Source organism: Phoxinus phoxinus (assembly GCF_949152265.1).
Source record: "Phoxinus phoxinus genome assembly, chromosome: 3".
Lineage (NCBI taxonomy): Eukaryota > Metazoa > Chordata > Actinopteri > Cypriniformes > Leuciscidae > Phoxinus > Phoxinus phoxinus.
The window spans coordinates 8,921,638-8,947,065 of record NC_136878.1 but is presented as its reverse complement, the minus strand read 5'-3'; the positions used below and the strand labels follow the sequence as shown (position 1 = coordinate 8,947,065).

At 37.9% G+C, this 25,428-nt stretch overlaps 1 protein-coding gene across 3 annotated transcripts in view; it reads left to right on the top strand.

Moving 5' to 3' along the window:
* kat6a (K(lysine) acetyltransferase 6A) overlaps positions 1-25,428 on the top strand; it is a 43,480-nt gene that overhangs the window by 14,208 nt on the left and 3,844 nt on the right. For all 3 annotated transcript variants that reach the window (XM_079607506.1, XM_079607504.1, XM_079607505.1), the window contains exons 3-15: positions 8,705-8,813; positions 9,453-9,568; positions 11,433-11,514; positions 11,700-11,814; positions 11,919-12,274; positions 13,373-13,488; positions 16,208-16,323; positions 16,796-16,937; positions 21,951-22,112; positions 22,485-22,578; positions 22,718-22,949; positions 24,247-24,436; positions 24,552-25,307. In XM_079607506.1, coding sequence (XP_079463632.1) covers positions 8,705-8,813; positions 9,453-9,568; positions 11,433-11,514; positions 11,700-11,814; positions 11,919-12,274; positions 13,373-13,488; positions 16,208-16,323; positions 16,796-16,937; positions 21,951-22,112; positions 22,485-22,578; positions 22,718-22,949; positions 24,247-24,436; positions 24,552-25,307 — 2,586 coding nt within the window. The remainder of the gene's footprint in view (positions 1-8,704; positions 8,814-9,452; positions 9,569-11,432; positions 11,515-11,699; positions 11,815-11,918; positions 12,275-13,372; positions 13,489-16,207; positions 16,324-16,795; positions 16,938-21,950; positions 22,113-22,484; positions 22,579-22,717; positions 22,950-24,246; positions 24,437-24,551; positions 25,308-25,428) is intronic.

Here is a 25,428-nt window from a genome sequence, read left to right as displayed (position 1 = left end):
GCCGAAAGCTCAGTCCGTTTCTGCTTTCACTTTCAGGGAATGAGCGTGTTTACATGCACCGATTAACCCGATTATGCTGAATAAACTGACAATGCATGTGGTCATGTAAACGCATTAACCCGTTTTTCTTTTATCGGAGTCAAGTCATAAGTTTAAGCATAAAACAATCGACTCAGCTAGATTTTTGCCCCTTACTCTAATTTCTCCCGGCATTTAAAACCCATTAACCCGCGTTCTTTGGGTTTATTGAAGTGCGCATATGTGAAGTGCATCCAAACAGAGAGAGCACTGGTAGGAGGACATGTATCACAAACTCCGACTCTTTCTTGACCCAAGAAATTATTAAAACGTGTTCCCATCTCGTGCAGAAGTACAGTCAAAATACTGCATCTGTAACGGCATGAGAGGATCTCTGTAAATGTCCCGCTGACATGAAGTACTCTGAGTCAGATACAAAAATTATTAGGATCCTTTTTTACCTCACTATACATAACCTGATTTAGCCTATGAATAAACACTTCACCTTTGCTAGCAAAATAGAAAAAGATTCTCATTTATAAAACGAAATAATAAAACAAGCAAATTAATCAGTAAATAAGTTAATCAAATAAGCCCCGCCCCCTCACGATATCTCACGGGCTGACGATATGAAAAAAGGAGCATATCGCCCAACACTACCTCTAGGTTTTCATTGTAAGTTTGTCATTTTCATATCCAGATGCAATTTGCAGATCTTGCAGTGATTTTGGTGAATCTGCAGAATTGATTTAAGCGTGGTTAAATGCGTAAAATAGGAGCTGATAGCTCTGCACTTGTATTGGAAGCTGAAAGCATAATCAGATTATCCCAGAATATTTAACAAACACACACAAAGGTGGGGTGATAATATGTATAACTTTGAATTCTGAGTGCATATTCCTGTTTTATACTTTCTTCATTCCTCTGAACAGCATTGTTGTAATGACCTGCACCCCTCAAACCCTTCAGCACATATAAATGTGTACTTTTTCACCCTTTTCTTGTTTCAAAGTGAAGCTGTAGAGAATACAAGGGACATGCATACAAAATTGCCCTGTACATTGATTATGTGTCTGGAAGGTAATCAGTGTTGGCCCTTTTGTCCTGACTGCTCTGGCATGGCATGAGTTGACCATAAACGTTACTGGAATGTAAAGAGGTTTACAGGACTTGTGTGATAACCGTTAGAAATACCATCATCCCTCTATATAGGTCTAAGTTCATTGAGCCATTAGAGATACAGAGTGGTTGTAGACTCCTAACCAGGCTTTGATTGAATAGTTTCTCTGTATGTAGTTACATTTCATTGGTCTAATTTTTTTTATAGTTAATGCTGATGCAGTGGCAAATTATATATCTGGTAAATATAAGGAGATGTAAGGATAGCAAATGCGATGTATGCAGTAAATTCAATGAACACATGATTTGATACACAATATTTGCTGAATTTGTTGTTGACAAGCCTGGTGGTAGATTTGGGATCTTCTGTTTATCAGCCAAAATGCACAGTTATCAGCTGACATTCATCCATCTTCCTGTTGTGTATTAAACGATTATTCTGATTGTTTGTTGTTGTTGTTTTCCTTTGTGCTGTGTTGCTTTTAGTGAGGACAGAAACAACAATGCTGGAAAATTTCTTGTGATGGTGTAAGAAAATAGAAAGTGTGGATTGTGCTGGATGGTTTTGTTTGCAATATGGATAGCTAATGCTAATGTAACTGTGCACAAGTTTCATAAACTGTTTTACATCTATAAATGTATCCTACTTAAATCATTAATTGCACCTTGCTTTATGTGCGACCATCTCTTCACGTTGACTCTTTCATGACCTCAGGCATCGTATGGTCATCATGTCCCATGATGGACTTGAGCTTTACAAGGTTGACCATTATTTAGCACACACATGTTCTCTGCTTCATTGCTCCCTGCTGTTAGATGTATTTGCAAAGTGCTAGCGTGACCTCCAAATCTGCATCCCTTATTTTAGATCGTCTATCAGGGATGGTCTACACATAGTATGATGACTTGTTTGGCTCTTCTATTTGTGAAGCCACCCTGACTTGATATATCAACCAATGGGCTTCATTTCTCATTGCTTCTCAAGTCAGCAGGAGGCATTTTGGCAGTTGCACCCAATCTGAAAGGTGTTTTATTGTTTGTGTTACTGTGATAGGTCTTTTAGAAATAGAGGAAATCTGTTTAAAGAATGTCTATCTATTAGAGCTGCATGATTAATCGTTAAAAGATCGCAGTCTCGCTTCAAACACCCACGCAATCTTATTACTAAGCGACAACGATTCGGCCATTTGTATTAAACCTTTGACAAGTAGCCTATGATCACAGCGTGCATTTAGATCTCTGTTGGCACTGCTGCTGACCAAGAGAGAGCAGTTATCATGTAGCCTATAGGTATGAAACGGCTTCACAAATAACTTTTCAACCACACAGCGTCATTATTGCTGTGTTAAAATAATTCAAATCATCACAGAAATACTGGGATAGTCGTCAAAAGTTTATAGTTCGGATATAAACACTGATGTCTATGGTAGAGATCAAAATAGAGTAAATCACCTTTTGAAAGAACTTGACGCTTCAAATAAAGATTGTATCAATTGCATTGTTACGCCACTAGTTGGCAACAAGTGACTGTTAACAAAGTCCCTGTATTTGTCATTGAATCATTCATTCAAGAGATTCGTTCAAAACCGCTGATTCCTCGAGTTGTGAAACAAGTGAAGTTTTTATTTGAAATTGAATCACTCATTCAAAGACTCATTCAAAAATTATTCATAATTTGTTTTATGAATACAAATAACAATTTTTAAAAAATAGTCTACAGCAAATAACATTTTGTCAGAACCTCTAGTAGTAAATTGTTATTTTGTTTAGTTGTCTCTCTAGAATCGTGGGGGAATCTAAAAAAAAAACCTGATTCTACTATATATCTGTCTGTCGAATGGTGTCTATTTTTCACTCACAGCATCATTTACAGTTTTTTTAAAGATAATTTGTATTAGTAACATTATTAAAATGATTAGTTAACATTTCAGATTTGATGTTGATGAAGAAGGGGTACTTCTGATGTACTGGTGCGGCTATGGGTGTATCTAAGACAAAAAATGTTGTTTAGTACCATGCATGGCAATTAAAAACCTGAGGTCAAGGCTGAGAACACCCTATATTCCCATCCAAAAGACGTGTTGTTATTTTGGTTGTACGCAGAACCAGTGAGACAGTGAGAGCCTGCTTTGTTGTATGACCGTATTGTTGCATCTGCACGTCTCTGCCCTCTTGTTGTTTTCTTTCAGTTTCCTTTCTCTCACTTGTTTGTGTTTGGTTGTGTTTTTTTAGTGTGCGCTAGTGTTTCCAGCTGTCTCCCCCTGTACGTTGATCAGTGAGGTTCTTGCACAGGGGCTTGTGGGTGATTGGTAGGGGGCAGCATGAATGGAGAAATGAGTTTCACATGTTAATGAGAACCTTGACAGAGCCAGAGACAAGGACAGTAGGTTTTGTTCTCCCACCCCCTGCCATTCCTGTTGTATCCCCATCTACTCATTCGGGTTTCCAGTGTCTGATTGCCCACGCTCAACATGCACTCAGCTTTGTGTACATTAAGAGGAAATTGAAGGCTTCATTAGAATGGGGAAAAACTGGCAGATTGATGCACGTGCGCATGTGTGTGTTTGTAATGTCTGTGTGTGTGTGTGAGGGGGTGGCTTTTGTCCTGTCAGATGCGCTTCTGTAAGAATAATTTTTCTCTCCTACATGAAATATTTTTAGATTTCCTGTGGTGGTCTGCTGCCTGGCAGCTGTGCTTTAATTTTGCTCTGTGAATAGTTTGCTCTTCTCATCTAAGTTGTTTTTGCTTGTCTTTTTGAAGAATGAAAGAGTTGTTGTATGAACTCAAGGTGTGTCCGCAAACTGCCCAGGTTTGCTACTTGTCCTGACTTGTTCTGAACAAAAATAATTATCAAGTGCTATCAAGCACTATCCTAGGTTGTGTGGGTAGTAGTAATAGTATTAGTAGTGTACACAAAAAAAAAAAAAAAAAAAAAAAAAACATTACTGTTCAAAAGTTTGGGGTCAGTAAGATTTATTTATTATTTTGTAAGAAATTAACTTATTCAGTAAGGATGCATTAAATTGATCAAAAGTGACAGTAAACACTTTTCTAATGTTGCAAAAGATTTCTATTTCAAATAAAGGCTGTTTCTTTCCATCAAAGAATCCTGAAAAAAAACATAGTTTGCACAAAAATATAATAGCAAGACAACGGTTTTCAACATCATGTGACCCTTCAGACTGAATTAATCCTCTACTTAATTTTCATCTGCTAAAAATAATGTTTGCCATCACAGGAATAAATTACTTTGTAAAATATATATATATAAATAGAAAATTCTAGAATTTTTTTTTACTGTATTTATCAAATAAATGCCACCTTGGTGAGCAACCCCAGGGGTTTTAAATGAGAATTATTATTTTTTTAATACCAGCAAATCAGATTTTGGCACTCTGTCTGGTGAACTTAGATTTTTGGCCCCTTTTTAGTTCATCTACCCATCAACTACCCATTTACGTCTTTCTACGATAGCCTGTGCGCTCATGTATGAGCGGCAAAGCACCGAACAAACGCCCAATATGACACGTTAATTGCTTTTGTTTACCAAGATATAATCAAATGTGCTTCTTTAAGTGCATTTTTACAATAAGAGAGCTGTATGTAAGGGTTTGGTTTTCTTTCTTAGAGTCCCACCCTTGAGTATGGATGTGTGTGGACCTGAATCAGAGGAAAAATGAACCCAATAAATCACACTGTCCTCTCTCCTCCCTGCCTGGACACACACACACACACACACACACACACACACACACACACACACACACACACACACACACACACACACACACACACACACACACACACACACACACACACACACACACACACACACACACACACACACACACACACACACACACACACACAGACAGACAGACAGACAGACAGACAGACAGACAGACAGACAGACAGACAGACAGACAGACAGACAGACAGACAGACAGACAGACAGACAGACAGACAGACAGACAGACAGACAGACAGACAGACAGACAGACAGACAGACAGACAGACAGACAGACAGACAGACAGACAGACAGACAGACAGACAGACAGACAGACAGACAGACAGACAGACAGACAGACAGACAGACAGACAGACAGAGAAACACCCTCATATGCGCACTGACCTTTTTTTTTCTTTCAGCCTAAATCTGCCATTTCTTACTAGCCAGTCAAGAACGCTATACACACTTCCAGTCTAATACCCATAGTGTCTTTCTTTACAGCTACTGCCATAATAGCCCATTAGATTGAGTCACATTCAAAACTATAGTAGCAATCTTCATATTTGTGCTGTTCCATAGGCTGTAATGTTGTACAATATCTGTAAAGAAATATGCGTTCAGCTCTTCTTGAACTTCTCCTTGCACTCACATGTGTCTGTGTGTGGTGTATGATGCATACTGCATCGTGGGTGGGTCTCTCTTGGACACACTGAAAGATTAATGTTGCTCCAGAAGCAAATGTCAGATGGTGTGGCTTAGAATAAGCATCAACACATGCTTTTGTGCCCCCATCCTGACAATAATCCCACCTCTAGGCCCACACAATCACTGTGATCATGCCCACTGCAGCCTCTTTGATTATCAAAACTCTGGGTAACACTTTATTTTGATGGCCCACACTTCAGACATTTACTAACTTGAAGTAACTTAGCACCATATGCCACCTTACTCTTAATAGAGTTGGAGACCAGTCGACATTGTTTTTTTTATATATTACAGATACAAATTATTTTCATGTTTATGTGCTCAATAACCAATTTACCTAACCTATATTTATTTCTGTTTTGACAGTTAGTGCAGCACTGAACTGAACAAACGGTTTAACACATTTTTAATACTGTTATCTTGCATACAAAACAAAACACACTTCTACATCTAAAGAGTGCAAAAAAATTGCACTGTCACTAAAGTGTCTCTTTTAAATATGACCATTAATCAGCAAACAGGTAACAAATATAGCATGTAAAAATACTTATAACAAATAAAAAGCATAAAACATCCTAAACCGCCTGAATAAAAAACATTACTGCTTGATCCCAGTTGCATCTTTTTATTACATAACAGCATTAATATTAACAACAGGCAAAATTGATTTACAAAGTCTAATGTTTTCAAATGGAGAACATAAATGAATGACAGGGGAGTCTATCAACTCCCCATAAATATAAGCATAAACTACAGTTTTAAAAGGTGTGTGAGATATTTGTTAAGCTAAAGAGTTAAGAGAATGGAACACGCTGGAATACACTCACTCAGAAAAATAAACTTTACTGAGTCCATCTCTTCTAGCATGTTATCAGAATTATTAATAATGTTTTTGTCCGTCTAGATTATGAAATACCTGCTGACAGAGCGCTGTTTTTATCTGTGCGTACACAGAACTTCTCTTGCGGAGATCATAATTAATTTCCACAGAGCTGTAATTATTTAGATGTTTATTAGCGAAATAAAGGTTATATAGTTGATGATGTTAATATAATTTAAGGAGTTTTAAACGAGTGGCTCATGTTAAAAGTTGGAGCCCTGCTGGAGCATCAACCTGGTGAACTGCACTATGAACGGGACTTCATGAGACTAATGATGAGCATTGACAACAGAGAGAGCATTAAACGCAGTGCTTTTATTTCCAACATATACTCATTCATGTCTGTTTTATTCAGTTCATGTAAAGTTGCATCTTTATTGGGACAGGACTTGACTGTCTCTATTCTGTAGCGCCAAGTTTAAACTACATTTCAAGCATTTATGTAACGTCTCGTTTGTGCATTAATGGCTGTTAAACTTGATTAAATAAGGGAGGCCAGTTATTTTACCTTTGAACGCCGTTGTTGACTCTTCTCCCCTCAGACACAGTGCTTCAATGGTCGTCTTGTGTGCAATTTATCTTTGAATCCGATATTACAAAACCGATACCCGATTATGGGAAAATGCTTAAGTATTGGTCAAACTGATCATCGGTTGATCTCTAATTGGACTATTAGGCTGCGTTTACACTTGGCATTAACATGCGATCACCGTGATCTGATCAAGCGGATCGGATCATTAGCCAATCAGGACACCGTGCGTTTACATTTGTTCATATTAAGTAGCCTCTGTATCTGGATAACCGATCGGATTTCTGTTTCCTGCATAATATTTAAATTAGGTCTGTAGCACAACACCAATAAGAGTAAATATTATACAAATTAAGCAATGTCCCAATTGCTTTCACTCACTCACTTTACTTTCCTGTGCAATCTCCATCCTTAAATCAAATTAAGTTTTTTGAATTGAGGAATATTTCCAGAGTTGATCATACAAAATTAACTGGGTTGATCATGTTAAACAAGTCACATCATCGGGGTTTAAGGTTATAGCATGCAATGACTATATTAACAGAAATGGGAGATTAATAAACATGCTGAAACAAAAACATTTAAAACATCAAAAAATCTAAAGTTTATTCCTATTATTCCTCTGGCAAAGCAGCGCACGCTCTTCATTAAGATCTCATGCCTCACAGCTGTGATTGTACAGGCGATCGCCTCGTTCAGATAATGTTGCACAATTAAAATGAAAAATGACACACAGTATCATGTAAGTCTAAATAAACTGTTTTAAATATTGACGTTTATTGTAAGGTTCAAATAAATGTAATTTATTGTCTAAACTGCGTATGGCCATTATTTTCTGACAGCCACGTGGGGAGACTGGGCGGGGATTTATATGACGTCCACCTGTGAATGCAGACACGATGGCTGGATTGCGTTTACATTACACTGAGATCCGATTACAATGCGTCTTCGACTACCTCTGAAACTGGAAACGCTGATCGGATAACATTCCGATCAGAAGCGCGTTTACACTTGTATTTTCAATGTGTATGTGGACAACATCCAGATACAGATCGCATGTTAATGCCAAGTGTAAACAGCCTTAGACTCTTAGTAGATTGTTAGGTTAGGGTTCGGGTGAGTAGAATAAGTTGACATGAAGTTGCAAAGTTACTTGTAGTCAGTAGAATGACTGTTGGAGGAGCATCAAAATAAAGTGTTGGCAGATATTAAGCAGACCGTCTACTAATACTCTAATGAGAGTTCGTTGACATGTAGGTGCGAAGTGGATCATCAAAATAGGGTGTTATACTCTGAACCACTAGGTTTGTGTCAGATTTGTTTTTGGACTTTCTGATGCCACTCATTGACTGACTCTAGAGAGCTTAGCAACTGCCTGGCAATGAGTTTTGCATTGGCAAATACCACTCAGAAAATGTCAAAAATGTTTGGACACAATTTGTAACATTTTATATATGGTTTCTTTTTTCTTTTTTCCTTTCCTAAACAATGTAAAAGCCGATCTATTTGCTTCAGGCTTTTCTGACTCTGTGGAGAGGTATAAGCAGTGCTCAGAGCTGAATGAAGCAGACCTTAATATGGTTCATAATTCATCCATGCTGTCCTCAGCTGAGCTCATTTACACAATATTCAGACCTCTGTTTCACTGTATCATTTGGAGCTACTTAGACATTTTTGCGAGGTTTATGTATTAATAGTATTTATTCATTTTTCTCTCTCAGTCTGTGGCAGAGCCCATACCCATCTGTAGTTTCTGTTTGGGGACCAAGGAACAGAACCGCGACAAGAAGCCTGAAGAGCTAATCTCCTGTGCAGACTGTGGGAACAGCGGTAAGGAAGGGGTGAAAGTTCATTTGAACAATTTTATTATTTTATTTTGAAATATTAAAAACACCAAGTATACTGGAAAGTAGTATTAGACAAAAGCATCTGCTAAAAAAAGGCTACATTTTAAAATACAAAGTATTCTTCTTGTATTCAGTTTTATTAAGTTTAAAAGGTCTTAATATTTGGGGATGACAAAACATATGTTTTCACACGCCATATCACATAAAAAAAATTTTTGGCACAATGATCTGTTTATTGCCTTTCTTTAAACACAACATTGTCGTATAAACAAAATCCTATATCGGTTTACCTCTAATCCGTATGTATTAATATGTTGGTATGTTAACCAATTTCAGTACATGTATGTATTGGATAAAACATGTTTAATTAGGTGAAATCTTATATACCGTATCTGAATTATTCTGAGATTGAATTTGCTTGTTCATTGGATATACAAAATGACTTTGAATATCCTAAAAAAAGGTTAAATAGGTTTTAAATTTGATTTTCAAAACTCAACAAATACCCTGAAAAATAATTATGGTTCAAGATAAGAGTAGAAGGCATGAATGGCACTGTCTTTTCTCATCGGGATGAGGCTCTATTCAGGTTATTTAAGGTTGTTTTATTCTGTCTTCTCAGGGCACCCATCCTGTCTGAAGTTCTCTCCGGAGCTCACAACACGGGTCAAAGCTCTGTGGTGGCAATGTATTGAGTGCAAGACCTGCAGCAGCTGCCAGGACCAAGGAAAAAATGCAGTAGGTTTTTCCATGGTCTTTCTCATTGTTGCTGCCAGATCATGTTAATTTAGGCTGCGTCCTCATTTACGCTACTGTTCAAAAGGTTTAAAAAAAGCAAAATAAGTTTTTAAAAGAAGTCTCTTATGATCACCAAAGCTGCATTTATTTGATCTAATAATGATTTGTTGCTCAATATTTTTTATTAATGTTGAAAACAGTTGCTTAATATTTGTATAGAAACTGGACTTTTTCAGTATTCTTTTGCTGAATAGAAAGTTCAAAAGGAACAGCATTTGACATCTTAAATCTTCACTGTAACTTTTCATTAATATAATGCATCCCTGCTGAATAAAAGTATACATTTATTGTAAAAAAATGTTTTTCTGACTGCAACTTTTGAGTAGTAGTGTATAGACTTCCATTATGCACTTCGGTATGTACTTCACTGGTGATGGGGTAAGAACATAATTTTCAGTGTGTCAGTCAGCACAAGCACCACATTGAGTTCTTTATCAAAATTTATTGTGCTTAAAGTCCCACTCCGATCATATTTTGAGCTATTTTTAAACATTCCCAGTGGTCTTTAAATTATGATTATGCCATTTTTAGCCAAAATCTCAAAACCTGTACCGTTTTCTGGGACTTCGCTTCAGCAGAGCGGCAGTAGCTCATTAGCAATTCGCCTCTGCGTTGTGGGCGGAGCCGTTGGCACGGAGAAGCATTACAGTATTATATATACACGTTCATTATTATTATCCGAAGTTAATCAAAGTTATCACCGATCACCGATCATTATTTCACTCCGAGACGTCGCGGTAAAAAACAGCTCGACTTCGTCTCAATATTTCATCCCTCCCACAGTGATCAATCAGGACATAGTATCAGTGGATTGCTCGGAATTTCGGGATTATTATGATGCTAATGTCACCGCTATATCTGAAAAACTGACTGACTCTCTCACGAGTGATGGGCTTGACACACGAGGGGACAAACGACTGCGACAGGCGAAACTCATCGCCACCCGGCGTGTGCAAGTCTACATGGACGAGCGCGGAATTTCACCTGTTGCTTGGCTGGAGGAGGCTGGCTGCCCTCTCTCATTATGTAATGATGTAATTACTGACGGGATCAGTCTGTGCTCTCCAAACTTTAGTTTTGACGATTGATAGACGGTGAAAAGTGACTTATTGCCAGTATGTGTTCCAATTTGAGTATGAGCTCGTGGCCCCGCCCAGTGGAGTTTCTACGTCATAACTCCAGTCTATTTTAAACGGCATTTTAGCGTCTGCTACTGATTCACAGACATTTGAATGTAGAAATACTCAGAAATACAACTTTGAGCTTATTTTTCTCAAGATATGTCCTCTAACATCAGAAAAATGCCACAAGAACATGTTAACACCTAGAAAAACATGATTTTCATCGGAGTGGGTCTTTAATAACTGTTTTTAACATCAAGAAAGTCCTGCTCTTTGTCTCGTTTATGTGTTTCATCACTCTAAAGTGTCAATAGTGTCTACACGTATATGTTTACGTACCGTGATGTACACAATATAGCAAAATCTCAAATTATAGACCTTTTATACACTAAGATGCATATCATAACGTCCAGCCCTAGTACAACAGTGGGACATACTACCCTGTCGAAATTGTGTCCTGATACCACAGATTACTGGTTGTGTAATGTTTACATGAAAAATGTATTGGTTTACATTTTAAAATTTCTTTTTTATTACTTAACTATTATCCTTGCGTTCCTTATCACATCTCTTTAACTGAAGATCTCAAAAGAAAGCAGTCACAAACTCCTAGCATTCAAAATGGCAAAAAATCATAATTCGGGTCCTTGACTCTTGTGTCTGTGTGCATTTGTATTCTACAGGACAACATGTTGTTCTGTGACTCCTGTGACCGAGGTTTCCACATGGAGTGTTGTGACCCCCCACTGATGCGAATGCCAAAAGGTTAGTGCCCACACACTCAAATTTCTACTACAGTGTAATCAGTGGATTTGTGTCTAAGGCTCATAATGTTTCATTTAACATTCCTTCTATTAACTGCATATTGTGTTGATGAATTCCTTCACACAAAAATTAGTTTTCTTTCTAATTATACTTCCAAGTAATGATTCTTGATTGCTGCTCTGCAGGCATGTGGATCTGTCAGATCTGTCGGCCAAGAAAAAAGGGAAGAAAGCTCTTACATGAAAAAGCAGCACAAATCAAACGGCGATACAATGCACCACTGGGGCGACCAAAGGGCAGGTATATTAAACTGTTTAATTCTCTTTATGACCATGATTGCAGAACTATGTTGAAATTATTTGCATTAGTTTTCATAAGACTACTACAAGTTCTCTTGTTCTTAGACCGGGCCGACCTTTTAAGAAGCTTCGAGGTGGTGGGCGTGGCAGGAGAAGGCGAGGCACCGGAGGGATGGATCGGTGTTCACAAGGCTCCTCCTCCCCACACTCTTCCTCGAGCTCCTCGTGCGAAGGTTACCCTGGTGACGATCGCATGCTGTTCTCTCTCCGAGAAGAAGATTCTGGGCATGGTGGCCTGCGTTTTAACAAGAAAACAAAGGGTCTGATTGACGCTCTCAGCAAGTTCTTCACACCATCCCCAGACGGGAGGAAAGCCCGCGCTGAAGTGGTGGACTATTCCCAGCAATATCGTATACGCAAGAAGAGCAACCGCAAGGGCGAGCATGATGACAGGACAGGAGGTGAGATGGGTCAGTTTAGGTCCCCCTCCAATATCCATATTAGGTAATGTGATGGCAAAGCTGAATAATGTGAATGGCAAAATTTTGTTAGAGGTTGCTCTGGTGTCACCCACGTTGTCCAACTGATAAGAGCTGACATTTCTCTTGCATATGATGCTTTTATATGGAACGCTACTATATAAATGTAACAATTTATTATTATTATTGCTAATATATTTTTTTCACAAATTGTGCTTTTGAGTTTATATTTAAACATTATACAATCACTACTGTTTCATGTTCCATCATGACTTGTTTCTACAAAGGAAATAACAGATGGCGTTTTGACCCGCAGGATTTCTTGTTTAAAGATGTATAAAGAAAAAGCATGAGAGTTAGCCGTTTTTGTCAATTTTAACTTTAAATTGAACATGAGAGAAGAATAGGCTATGGTTAAAGGTTTTGCCACTTGCTTGAGCAACTTAATATAAATATATATATATAGAAGTAATAAATGAATGATGATATGTTTAAATAGTGCGCTTATGTCTATGAAAGATTGTATAACTCTACTGTGTACGAAGAGAATCACGATGCTGAAAAAAAAATGTTCAGTAACAACTTGAGGATTTGAAATAAAAAGTAATAAATACATTTTGTATTTGTGGTAAAGGGCTCTGGATCAGTTGCGCTATGTAAACGCGTCATATGTGAAAGCACGTGCTGCCCGTGCCGCTTATGCACCTCATATGTACAATACGTACTGCATACTCACTGCAAACAGAGTATGTGTGAACCTGGCATTATTAGTCTGGAGCCCTGCAATGTTATTTGTGGAAAGGGTTCTTCGATTGAATAGAAAGTTCAAATGATCAGCATTTTTTTGAAATACAAATCTTTGTAACATTATTATTGTCTTTACTGTAATTTGACATTTGAAGACAGAATAATAGTAAAACTTGTCACATTTTGCCTAATTAAATCAGTGTAAAATGAAAAGTATGAATAAATGTGAATCTGCTGTCTCTTTTATTAGTGTGTTTGCTTTGTACCTTCAGTTTTGTGCTCGCACTCACTCTCTGGCTGTTTTAACTGTCTTGGTGTCTGTTTGCATCACAGACAATCAGGAGTGTGGAGACAACTGGCGGGAGGACGAAGACAAGCTGCCAGGACATGAAAACCTAACTGAGAAAGACGTGGAGCTCTTCAGGCACATTCAGGAACTGGCACTACAGGTACAAAAAGGGAGGGGGAAACTTCATTAAATTTTCTTACAAATGCAAATTACTGTCCCATGATCTGAATTTAATAAATAATCTGTAAAGAATGTCTTTCTCCATTTACTGAGAAATTTGCTCCTCTAGGGACTGTGTGTGTGAGAGACGCTTGCTTTGCAGCTCAGTTTTTTTGCAGAACCGAATGAAACTGTTACAAAAAAAAAATGCATTCATGACATAATTTTTATTTATTTATTATTATTATTTTTTTTTTTTATTCCATATACTAATGTGTAAACTTTGACAGCCCTCAATAAAAATCAAACCGAATCCTGTCTACAAATCGTATGCTTGATGGTAGGGGTGCCCATTGCTTGTTTGCAGTCTCTGAATTTTCTTTTCCTATATTAGTGAAGACTTGGAAGCTGTCAAGGCCTTTATCTCTGCAGAATGTAATGTGGGGGATTTGAGAGTTTCCATTATCTTGACAGCTGATGCCTCTCTCAGTGATACACACACAAACACAAATGCACATGTGTAGACTGATTGGCTGATTTGTGTGTGTGTGTGTGTGTGTGATTTGAAGCTCCCTGCAGAAGCAGCCACTCTGACTGCCTGGGGCCATCAGTCGAAGAAAAACACACACTAACCCAGAGAGAGACAATCATATTTGCACACAGTGCATCAGAAAGAACTAGCACGCTTGTGTTGAGCAGACAGAAAGCAAGAATACCATTCTGTAGTTTAACAATAAAACTGAATTTGTTTGCTCTATAACATTTAGGCCACGTGCACTGCTAAGTTCAAGGAGGGACAGCTGCATTTGAATATGAATCCCCCTAAATGATTGTGTATGTGTACAGGAATATAAGAGTCACTCCTGAAGTTGCGATGGTTGGCAGTGTAGAGATACAATTTCATTTAGCAAGCATAACCAGGTTCAAATCCTGATTTATTATCTAATAAAAACTAGGGCTGGGCACAAAAGGAAATTAGATTTTTCAATTAATCTTTTTTTTTTTGTAACTGTGGTGAATTTGGTATCGATTTTTATATATTATACATGTATAATAATATATGTTTTAATACATTGAACAATATCTGATTGACGTTAATCTTATTACTAGTCTTCTCCACTAGATGTCATCCTCTTATTTACCTTGCGCAATGTTACAGCGGGTACCCTGTCATTCATTCAGTGCTGAAACGGTCTCGAAAGTTTACCATTTGCACGAGTTTTCAAGCCATGCCGCTTTAAGCATTCAAGTGATGTAGAACTTGTGCACGCTTTGTTAGAAGTTATGGTGTTTTTAGAGTCTGTGGGTCTAACAATCTGAGAGTAGATAGACAAATGCATATTCTTTATTTATAGTTATTTGTGTTTGTTATATTTAAATGTTTTATTGTTTGTGTAGCACTATGGTGGACTTTGTTGTATTATTATGTGCTTTATAAGTATATTGGAATTGTGCGCTCACACCTAAACAGACAAATTCACGCAAATTTATCTCAAAATGCCCTCCTTTACGAGTAATTATTCAAGTAAACATAGTTAGTTTTGAATTCAGTAGAGAAAGAACGCATGTGTATCATTATTGGATCTGTGCATTAGTCTTAAAGTGACATCAGCCTAATATTCCTGGTGCTGTCTGTGTTTTTAATGTTAATCAAACTACAAAAGACAGAGAAAATAACTCCCTACTCTTCACTGAATAACTTTTGGATTACCGGTAACCTTAATTAAATTTTTACTGTGAAGATTATATGCAGTGTTATTTTACATTTGATTACTTTATTACATTTCTGTACCTGAAAACTACTGATGATAGACCTACCTGAAAAACTTTAAAAGCACTGATTATTTCATCTATGTTCTGTTGTATTTATTTGTGCAATTGCTTGTAGTTAAAAAAAATATATATTTTTTTATTATTAATGACTGTTTACCTGTCTTTTAATAATCTTTGAAATTTATATTAATTTGGTGTTTTAGCTGTGGTATCGAAAATGGAATCGAGAATTGTAAAATTTCACTGGAATATAAAATATTGCGTGTCATAACCTTATTTAGTACAAAACAAGGATACATGGGTCAAAAACTATCTATTTTATTCTGTGTATCTGAATGTGACCATAAACATTTGCATTGATTCATATGCTGCTTTATTGCTAGTAGAACTTGTTAAATTAAGTATAGACCTGCTTACCGTATATTTGTATTTGCTTTTGATTGTTTGCATTTGTGTTTTGTTAGTTTCCTTAAAGTACTTACTCTTGAACATGGAAATGTTATAATTCATACACCTTTTTTTTTTTCAAAAACCAACATAACATGATCTGAATGATGGTTCAACACAAGCGGTTTCACTCCTAGTTTGTATATGGAATAAATGGATTTCATATGTTATTGAGATGCAGAGCAGAAAAGTGTGTGTTCACTACTAAGTGTCAGTAGGCTGGCGAGTGGCAGATGCTCTCAATTTCCAGTTGGTCTGCGGATAAGAGCTAATAATAATCTTGTAAGCCTTAGTGGGGAGCTGTATGCTTGTGAAAAACTGTTCTTGATTATTAGAACAAAAGTCAGAGCCTTGACACATTTCTTGTGTAAAAGAGTGACTTTGTTCTCTTCTGTGTGTGACAGGACGCGCTGGGTGCCATAGTGGCCTAGTAGTCTCTAAATTGTAAATGTGCCCAATGTTATCTTTTTCTTAACTTTCTTGTGCTTGAACTATTATAGAAAGTCGGAGTGACCGGTCCACCGGACCCCCAGATGCGATGCCCATCAGTTATAGAGTTTGGGAAGTATGAAATACAGACGTGGTACTCTTCTCCATACCCACAGGAGTACAGCAGGTAACAAACAACATGTGCCATTATCATCATCATGAAAAAATTATAATCCCATTATGATGTTTAATGCAGCTTCAACATGTTAATCTTTTTGTTTTCAAAAATATGCATTTAGAATTATATTTATTTTGGTTTATTGAATTATATGTGGCCATTTAAAAGTTAACTCCATCATCAATACCCATGGACTCTTTTTATGGAATGGTATTTTCTTGTCATGATCTAATCCGACATATATATATATATATATATATATATATATATATATATATATATATATATATACACGTGTATATATGCGCATACTTTTCTCAACATATGTATATGTTGACTATTATACTGACTCTGCTAAACCATATTAGTGTCAAACTTCTTAACCTCTTGCTGTTTTGATTTTATTTAAATGCTTGCACGAGAAATGTTTCTGCACCTTCATTTTTTTAAATACTGATGTGTGATTGTTTCGATTTGACAGGCTCCCTAAGCTTTACCTCTGCGAGTTCTGTCTACGCTACATGAAAAGCCGCAGCATTCTCTACCAGCACATGCGAAAGTGCAGCTGGTTCCACCCGCCCGCCAACGAGATCTACAGGAAGGACGACGTGTCCGTGTTCGAGGTGAGGAAAAGAAATCTCCACTCCGGATAAAAAACACAAATGCACACAGACACTCGCGCATACACCTCTTTGTTTATACACACCTGGCAGCACAGACATATGCTCGTCAATACTAGTCATGCACCTGCGCGTGTGTTTTTGTACGTGCTGAGCCAACAAAGGAAATCTCATTCACACTGATAGAACCGCACACTCCTCCTCTGGCTCAGGCAATAACATCCGCCCACTTCCTGCCCTTACGAGGTGTTGCAATGGTGCCGCACAGCAGGGTAATAAATGAAGAGTGGTAAGCACTCATTGTTTCAGAATCACTATGGTGATTTACTACAGCCATTGTGTTTCTATAAAAGAACATTTAGGTGTAAACATGACATACAGATCTGTATCGGTGTGGTCTAAATCAGTGCTGTTGGCCAGAATTAACTGCGCTTACATGGTTACGTTCACACTCTCGGAGTTTGGGGATTGAAAACCATATGATTCTTAAATTCTCCACTGCAGAAAGCAGCTTACAGTCTATATGAATAGATAATCCTTTTCTGGACCTTTTTTCCAGGAGTCCCTGCTGGTCATTTAGAATAGAATGAGGCATTTATATAGCGCTTTCATATGTACAACTGTACACCCAAAGCACTTTACAATCATATCAGGGGGTCTCTCCTCAACCACCACCAGTGTGCAGCATCCACTTGGATGATGCGACGGCAGCCACAGTACAACGCTCACCACACACCAGATATAGTGGAGAGAGGAGAGAGATTGATAGAGCCAATTCATTGGATTGGGATTATTAGGAGGCCATGATTGGCAAGGGCCATTGGAGGGAATGTGGCCAGGACACCTGAGTTACACCCCTACTCTTTGCGAGAAGTGCCATGGGATTTTTAATGACCACAGAGAGTCAGGACCTCGGTTTTACGTCTCATCCAAAGGACGGTGCTCTTTGACAGTATAGTGTCCCTGTCACCAGGCACGTGCACAGGTAGGGCTCAACCTGTGCAGACCACATGCCCTTTTTTCCTTTACACTCCGACGTGCCCTTTTTTTTGGTGGTGGTGTTTTTTTATATATATATATATATATATATATATATATATATATATATATATATATAAATCAATGCTATTTACGTCTGTCTGTCTGTCTGTTTATACAAATATCTAGCCAATGAAGTTCTTAAAAAGAGTTTAAATCTATCGATGTTTAAATCTTATCGATCCTCAAACTGTCAGTAAACCTGATAACTCTGCCCCCTCTATCGTGATTGAATGAACTGAAGCTCCGCAGATGAACGCAGTTTGCAAGGGTAAACAAATATCTCTTGTTGTTTGAATAAGAACTAAACTTATTCTATAAAGGTTCATATTTTATTTATTTGATGTCTGACTGAGACATGTGGGACCTACCTGAGAGAGGTAATTTGCCATCTAGTCATAGCCAATACACAGCCTACTACACTTAAATAGCCTGTGCAGCATTTCATGTTTTATAAAATGAGATTTTGGCCAAATGTATTTTACCAACATCAAACTAGTTTGTAACCTGTTAATGAAAATGTAATGTGATGCCGCCCGCGCCGTTTTAATAACGGATAAAATGCACATTTGCACACATTCGCAGGTCAAAAACCCCGTAACTGCATTTGAGTTTGACTTTTGTAAAATGTTAACAATATATTGATAAGAAATACAACAACATAAAATTTGTTTTTACCATCGGAAAATCATAAGCACAGGTGCGCCCCCGCGCTGTTTCGCACTGGAACTTACACAAAGCGACTGAGTGATCCTCGTCACCTAGGTAACACATTTCTAAGAAATTTCTTCTTTGATTTATGATTGCTGATACCCTTAATTTATTAACATTTAATCATGTTATAGTAATATTACATGGTTAATTCAAGGCTGTTAAAATGCACGTTTTCGCTATCTAGCTAATTTTTGAATCTATAGTCCTATTCTATAGGCTACCCTCTGCTCATCTTCACATAAATGTAGTAAAAAAATAATTTTTGGGGGCTAAAGAAGCCCTGTATATCTATTTTATTATTATTATGGTTGTTATCAATAGTGAATGAATCTAAAGCTTTTGAGACTATTATTTTGTGTTATTGAATTTATCATATAGATGTGACCATTTCTTGCTTTAATGTAGGCTTACTAAATAATCTTAATATATATATATATATATATATATATAAAATAAAATAAAAAGGGAGGGGGTGCCCTTTTTCACTTTCAACACATGCCCCTCAAACGGTCTGTGCACGGCCCTGCCTGTCACTATACTGGGGTGTTAGGACCCACACAGACTACAGGGTGAGCGCCCCCTGCTGGTCTCACTAACACCTCTTCCAAAAGTATTTCAATGAAACCGCGCATCTATGCCATTCATTTGCACAGAGATATGCAGGATTTGTATTTAAATACTTTTTGCAGTTTAATATTCACAGACACTGGTTTTTATCACGATTTGTTTTAAAGGGATAGTTCACTTTAAAATTAAAATTCTGTCATCATTTACTCACCCTCAAGTTGTTTCAAACCTGTATTAATTTATTTCTTCTGCTGAACACAAAGAAAGATATTTTGAAGAATGCCAGTAACCAAACAGTAGTCTGTACCCATTGACTTCCATAGTAGGAAAAAAAAATACTATGGAAGTCAATGGGTACAGACTACTGTTTGGTTACTGGCATTCTTCAAAATATCTTTCTTTGTGTTCAGCAGAAGAAATAAATTAATACAGGTTTGAAACAACTTGAGGGTGAGTAAATTATGACAGAATTTTAATTTTAAAGTGAACTATCCCTTTAAGTGTACTAACCTACTTTTTATTTATTCTTCAAAAATTTGACAAATTCCGTGAAATTCCGCATTTTACAGTAAATTCCGTTTTTATGACTGGATTCCGTGATTCCATCCGTGTTTTCTGCATCGTGGAAATCATAGGCCCCTAAACTTTGGCAAATACAAAACTCTTAAGGTTTTAAATAAATCGTTTTTGATTAGGTGCTTTCTAAGGTTCAATTTAATTATACTCAAAAGTAAAAAATAAAAATTACTCAAGTATTGTAAAATATTTGCATTAGTTACTTTCCACCTCTGGTTTTGGTATGTGCCATGTTCAGGGAAAAAAGGGCTACTGTCAAATAAAAATAAGAACAAATTATCAAACAAGCAACAGCAAAAATAAATACAATAAAGCAAAGAAAAAAATCTGTGCTTTTCATGTATCTTAACAGTAGTTCTGAGGTACAGAAATTAAATAAAATAATCAAATCTAAAAGAACTTCTTATATAAATCGAAGCCAGATTTATATCTTCTTATTTGTACTTATTATCTTAGAATTTGTATTTATCGACAGAAACCTACATTAGCCTAGCTCTGTCAGTTTTATTGTCAGTTATTTTCAACAAAGCCATATTGTAGATGCGTATGTCGTCAGATTTTAGATGAACCACGGTGCAAGTGCGTGCCGAACTGGGTGGAATAAGGTAGGGTTTAATTTTTACACCCTAAGTAAAATCATAGAAGTGTTTTTGTTTTAAGCTTCTATGCTTTTACTATTTCTAATTCCTTCCCTGCTGTAGCTTCTATTCAAGACTGTTTAAAACATAGACATTTCAAAATAAGACTCCGGTGTATTTTAGGCTTGTTTAGAAAAAATCAATTATTATGCATTAAAAATCAAACATTATGCATGACATTTTTTTTCTGGATACTTTTGGTATTTTGGTCATCCTATGAACTATCTGTCACTTAATTCAACGTCAACTCTTATGGCTTCTCTCTGGGCTGCCCTGTCAGAGGTAGGAAAGACTAAGAACATAAGAAACATTCAGTATATATTTGTTATACTAGTATCAATGTGGTAATCTGTTTGCCTTTCTTAAAACACATTATTATTATACGTGAAATCAGTAAAAATCCAATATTGATCGTTTTGCAGTTGAATGTGTGGCCCAGTCGAAGTAAAAGTGTCTGGTTGATTGCATTATATGCTTAGACTAGTCTTACAAGAGTAAAAAAAAAATAATAATAATCTTCAAGACTCCTTTTTTTAAGTCAGTTTCATAAAAAGGTAGATTGATCTATTTTGAATCCGAAACGTAAGACTGATTAGCCCTAACTAATTGCTAGTTGGTCAGACAAGTTCTCAAGACACAGTTTTAAGTGGGCAGCTACAGTATGCTTATGCAACTGGCCCCTGAAATAAAGGGTCTTAAGTCTTAAAATTTCATTTTAAAAACTGCCGATATCCGTATCATTCTAATGATAGCGGTCAATAACCCCTGTAACCAAAGTGAGTGGCTATACGGTATGATGTTTCATAACTAGTCCTTCATTGCTGTTCCATTCACAGCAAAAGTTAACCAAACGTGGGAACCTGAACATTTCAGGAGTCTGTTATCTGGTTATACAATGCAGTTGTTTTTTGGTATTAACTTAATGTTAATGTTTTTGTTAATAACTAAAGTATGTGTGAATGTAATCATGTTTAGTGCACTGAAACTGGACTGACAACTTTATTCTGCTGCTGTGTGACCTGCCTGTATGTTCCACATTAATCAACACCACTTGGTGTTGGGTGTGTTACTGCTTGATTTCCTGTTTGGTCAGTTGGTTTTAGAGGCTCAGGTTTCAGAGCGGCTCTTGGTCTGGTCCTGACTCAGCAGCATACCTGTGGTGGCAGCACTGCAAAAAAGCTAAAATGGTTGGCATTCAGCCGACAGGAAAAGCAGGAGCCGTGCAATTTGTCATAGCCTCTGTTCATGTGGAGCATGTTTTGTGCCAGTCTCTGCTGCATGACGTGTTTCAAAATGTTGATTTAGTATTTAGAAATTGAGAATCTCACTGGCATTGCATTTTGCTATTATGAATGGGAGCTGATTGTTACTGTAACAATGTCTGAATCCTACCAAATCCACTTCAATTTGTTGCTTTATAGCATCATATTTGGTTAGGACACAGTAAGTTGATCAAAGTCTGAAAAACTTCTCTCCACTCCAGGTGGATGGAAATGTCAGCACAATATACTGTCAGAATCTGTGCCTGCTGGCCAAACTCTTCCTGGACCATAAGACGCTGTACTATGACGTGGAGCCCTTCCTCTTCTATGTACTCACACAGAATGACAGTAAAGGCTGCCATCTCGTAGGATACTTTTCAAAGGTGAGCAAATCATTTCACTCATTTCAATTCAGTTACTTTTACATTCTCTAAAGTCAAATGATGATGTTGAGCAATTTGGGTTCATTATTATATAAGGTAGCATGCCTTTTGCACATTCTTGCTGCTTTTTGGCTTAATTACAGAAAATAGTCTGTTTACTTGTGGGTTGATTTATGGTCCTCGAAAAGATATTTACAGTGAGTTTATTTAATAAACAGGTTTTAAACACAACTGTATATGGCTCAAAATGCAATAAATATTTGTAAACGGTAGTGTTAGTAAGATATTACCTAACAAATATTTTGTGTGGTATGTTTGTTACATTTGCTTTCATTTTATACTTATTTTAAATTTCTTTTTTTTTATCCCTAGGAGAAGCATTGTCAACAAAAATATAATGTATCCTGCATCATGATTCTTCCACAATATCAGCGCAGGGGCTACGGGCGATTCCTCATTGACTTCAGTAAGTACTCTGCATTATCTTTCCTATCTTCCCTTGGTTTTCATTTTTTGTTATTTAGTAGAGAAAATATTTGAAAATTATACTCCTTTAGATGGTGTCATTAGACACAAAGGATAAACCGTTATGGCTCTCTCTGCAGGTTACCTTCTGTCCAAGAGGGAAGGCCAGCCAGGCTCACCAGAGAAGCCATTGTCAGACCTTGGCCGGCTATCCTACATGGCATATTGGCGTAGTGTGGTTCTGGAGTGTCTACATGAGATCAGAGATCGACAGCTCACCATTCGCAAACTCAGCAAAGTCACCGGCATTTGTCCCCAAGATATCACAGCCACCCTGCTTAGTCTAAATATGCTGGAACAGAGAGGGGACCGGTGAGAGAGACGCTCGCACACTATAATGTCGGATTTATTGTCTTACCTTTTCTGTACAAGCTGAAGCAGAGAACAATAATGCAAGTTCTGTTTCATAGCTGTCGCAGATTAATTCTCATGTTTCAACCTAAAATATTTGCATTCCAAAATGTGCACAGTGCTTCGTCTGCAACATGCTTAACTAACTTGGAAATGATTGGCTGGAGTTTTTCGAGTCCTGCCCGTTCCACAGATGATTCAATTGCTTAATTTTTATTTCAGTGCTTCTAACTCAGTGGCTGTAAGTGGGTTAGGAATAGGATTTTAAGTGATTTTGAAAAAAATGGCCAAAAAAAGAGAATTACCTACCCCACCTTTAAGTTGTAAATTACATGATCAAAATCACATGTAATAATAATATCAAATAAATGCATCCTTGATGACAATAAGAGTTCTTATTGAACTCTTATTGGCCCCAAAATTAAGCAGTAGTGTATTGGCGCTTTTCCACTGCATGGTACGGCTCTGTTCGGCTCGGTATGGTTCGACTCGGTACGGCACGGTTCGGTTCGCTTTAGCTCGGTTGCTTTTCCACTGCAGTTAGTACCGCTTCAAAGTGGGTGGGACTGATCGTTAATAGTTGCCGCCTCTACTGGCTCGGTAGTCACTTTTTTTTGTTTTTTTAATTTGTTTACTTTCCCTACACTGTTTGTAGGTCCGGTGGTAGCCGTGTGCGGCTAAGAGCTGTGCTTCTTCTTGGAACACTTTTTCATTCCGTATTGCCCCATCCAGCTCTCGCTGGATCCGCTCCTCGGCAACCAACGAGAGGAACGTCTGCACCTCGTCCACTGACCACGATTCAGCCATTTCTTGTTTGATTTTTTTTTACTTCTTTTGTCAAGTAAATACTCTAAAAACAGGTGATACCGCGTTGGCTGTTGTCTGGCTATTTAAATCTAGCGGGTTTAGTGTCTCATATCGCAAATACAATGACGCTGAAGTGACGATTCTGTCTGACCAATCAGTGATCTGCAGTGTTTTCACGTCACATTTAGTATCGGTATGGTACGCTTGGAACCTCAACAGAGGTGGTACCATTTAAAGCGAGCCGAAGCGAGCCGTGCCGTACCGTACCATGCAGTGGAAATGCGCCATAAGTGAGCCGTACCGAGCCGAGCCGTACCGTACCATGCAGTGGAAAAGCGCCAAAGCGTGCCGTGCCGAACTGTACCGTACCATGCAGTGGAAAAGCGCCATATATTTGTTACATTTTTAGCTCTTTATTGCCTCCTGATTTTGATTTCCTTTCCTATTATAGGGTGATTATTCTGCGCAGAGAGAAGCTGGTTGCTACTCACATGGTCCGACTGAAGGCCAAACCTCGACTCCTTGAAGTTGATCCAGACTGCCTGCGCTGGACACCTGTTATCGTCACCAACACAGTAGCATCTGAAGGAGAAGGAGATGAGGAGGAGGAGGAGGAGGAAGGAGAGGAGGGACTTAAAGAGGTCAGCATCTTAACTTTTATTCAAGGTTCTTTAGATGAAGTATGCAATATTTGTGATGTATACCAGTACATTCTGAAGCTGAACTTCTGTTATGTGCACCTTATCTCTTTTATAGATCAAACCCAGCCACAAGAGTTCCCCACTCTCCTGGCATATGAAAGGAGAACAGGACAAGGAGGACGAGAAAAAGTGCTTCACAGCATTGCCCAAGAACCAAAGCCCTCCACAGTCCTCTTCTCTTTGCAACAATGTTCTCAGTCCTGAACGTTCTTCCCTTTTTCTTACGGCTAATGGGGAACGCAGGGGACCTGGGCGCCCTCCCAAAAACTGGTTATGGGGCAAGGTGAAAGATGCACCACGTCCAGGGCCAGGTCGACCCCGTAAACTAAGGCCCCCAGAGGATGATGATGATGAGGATGATGAGGAGGAGGATGATGATGATGATGAAGATGATGAAGAAGAGGAGGAGGATGATGAAAGAACTGGCATTAATAAAGTGACAACAACGTCGTCAATGCTCCTGGCCTTAGAAAATGAGCCTGACTCGACATCAGCCTGTCCCTTGGAGGCTTCCAGGCGCGCTGCAGTTCCACCCCCACGCAGCAGAGGGCGTCCTCCACGGAAAAAGCGTGGCCCAAAACGCAGGCTCAGTGAGGGGCCTGAAGATGACCTGCCATTGTTGCCCCATACCACAAGGCTGAGTGAACCCACACCAGTCTGTCCGGCCTTTATCAGTGAGAGCAGTGAAGATGATGAGGATGATGAAGATGATGAGGATGATGAAGATGATGAGGATGATGAGGATGAGGATGAGTTAAGGGCTCGTTCACCACCTCTCCTAACTAAGCCCACATTAGGGCTTAAATGCAAGGTATGTGCAATATAGGACCATGTATGCATTTTCTTTTGCATGGCATATTTATTTAATATAGACCTTAAAAATAAGTATGTCAGTCTATGAAACCTTTTTTATTGTTTTGAACATGCATGCG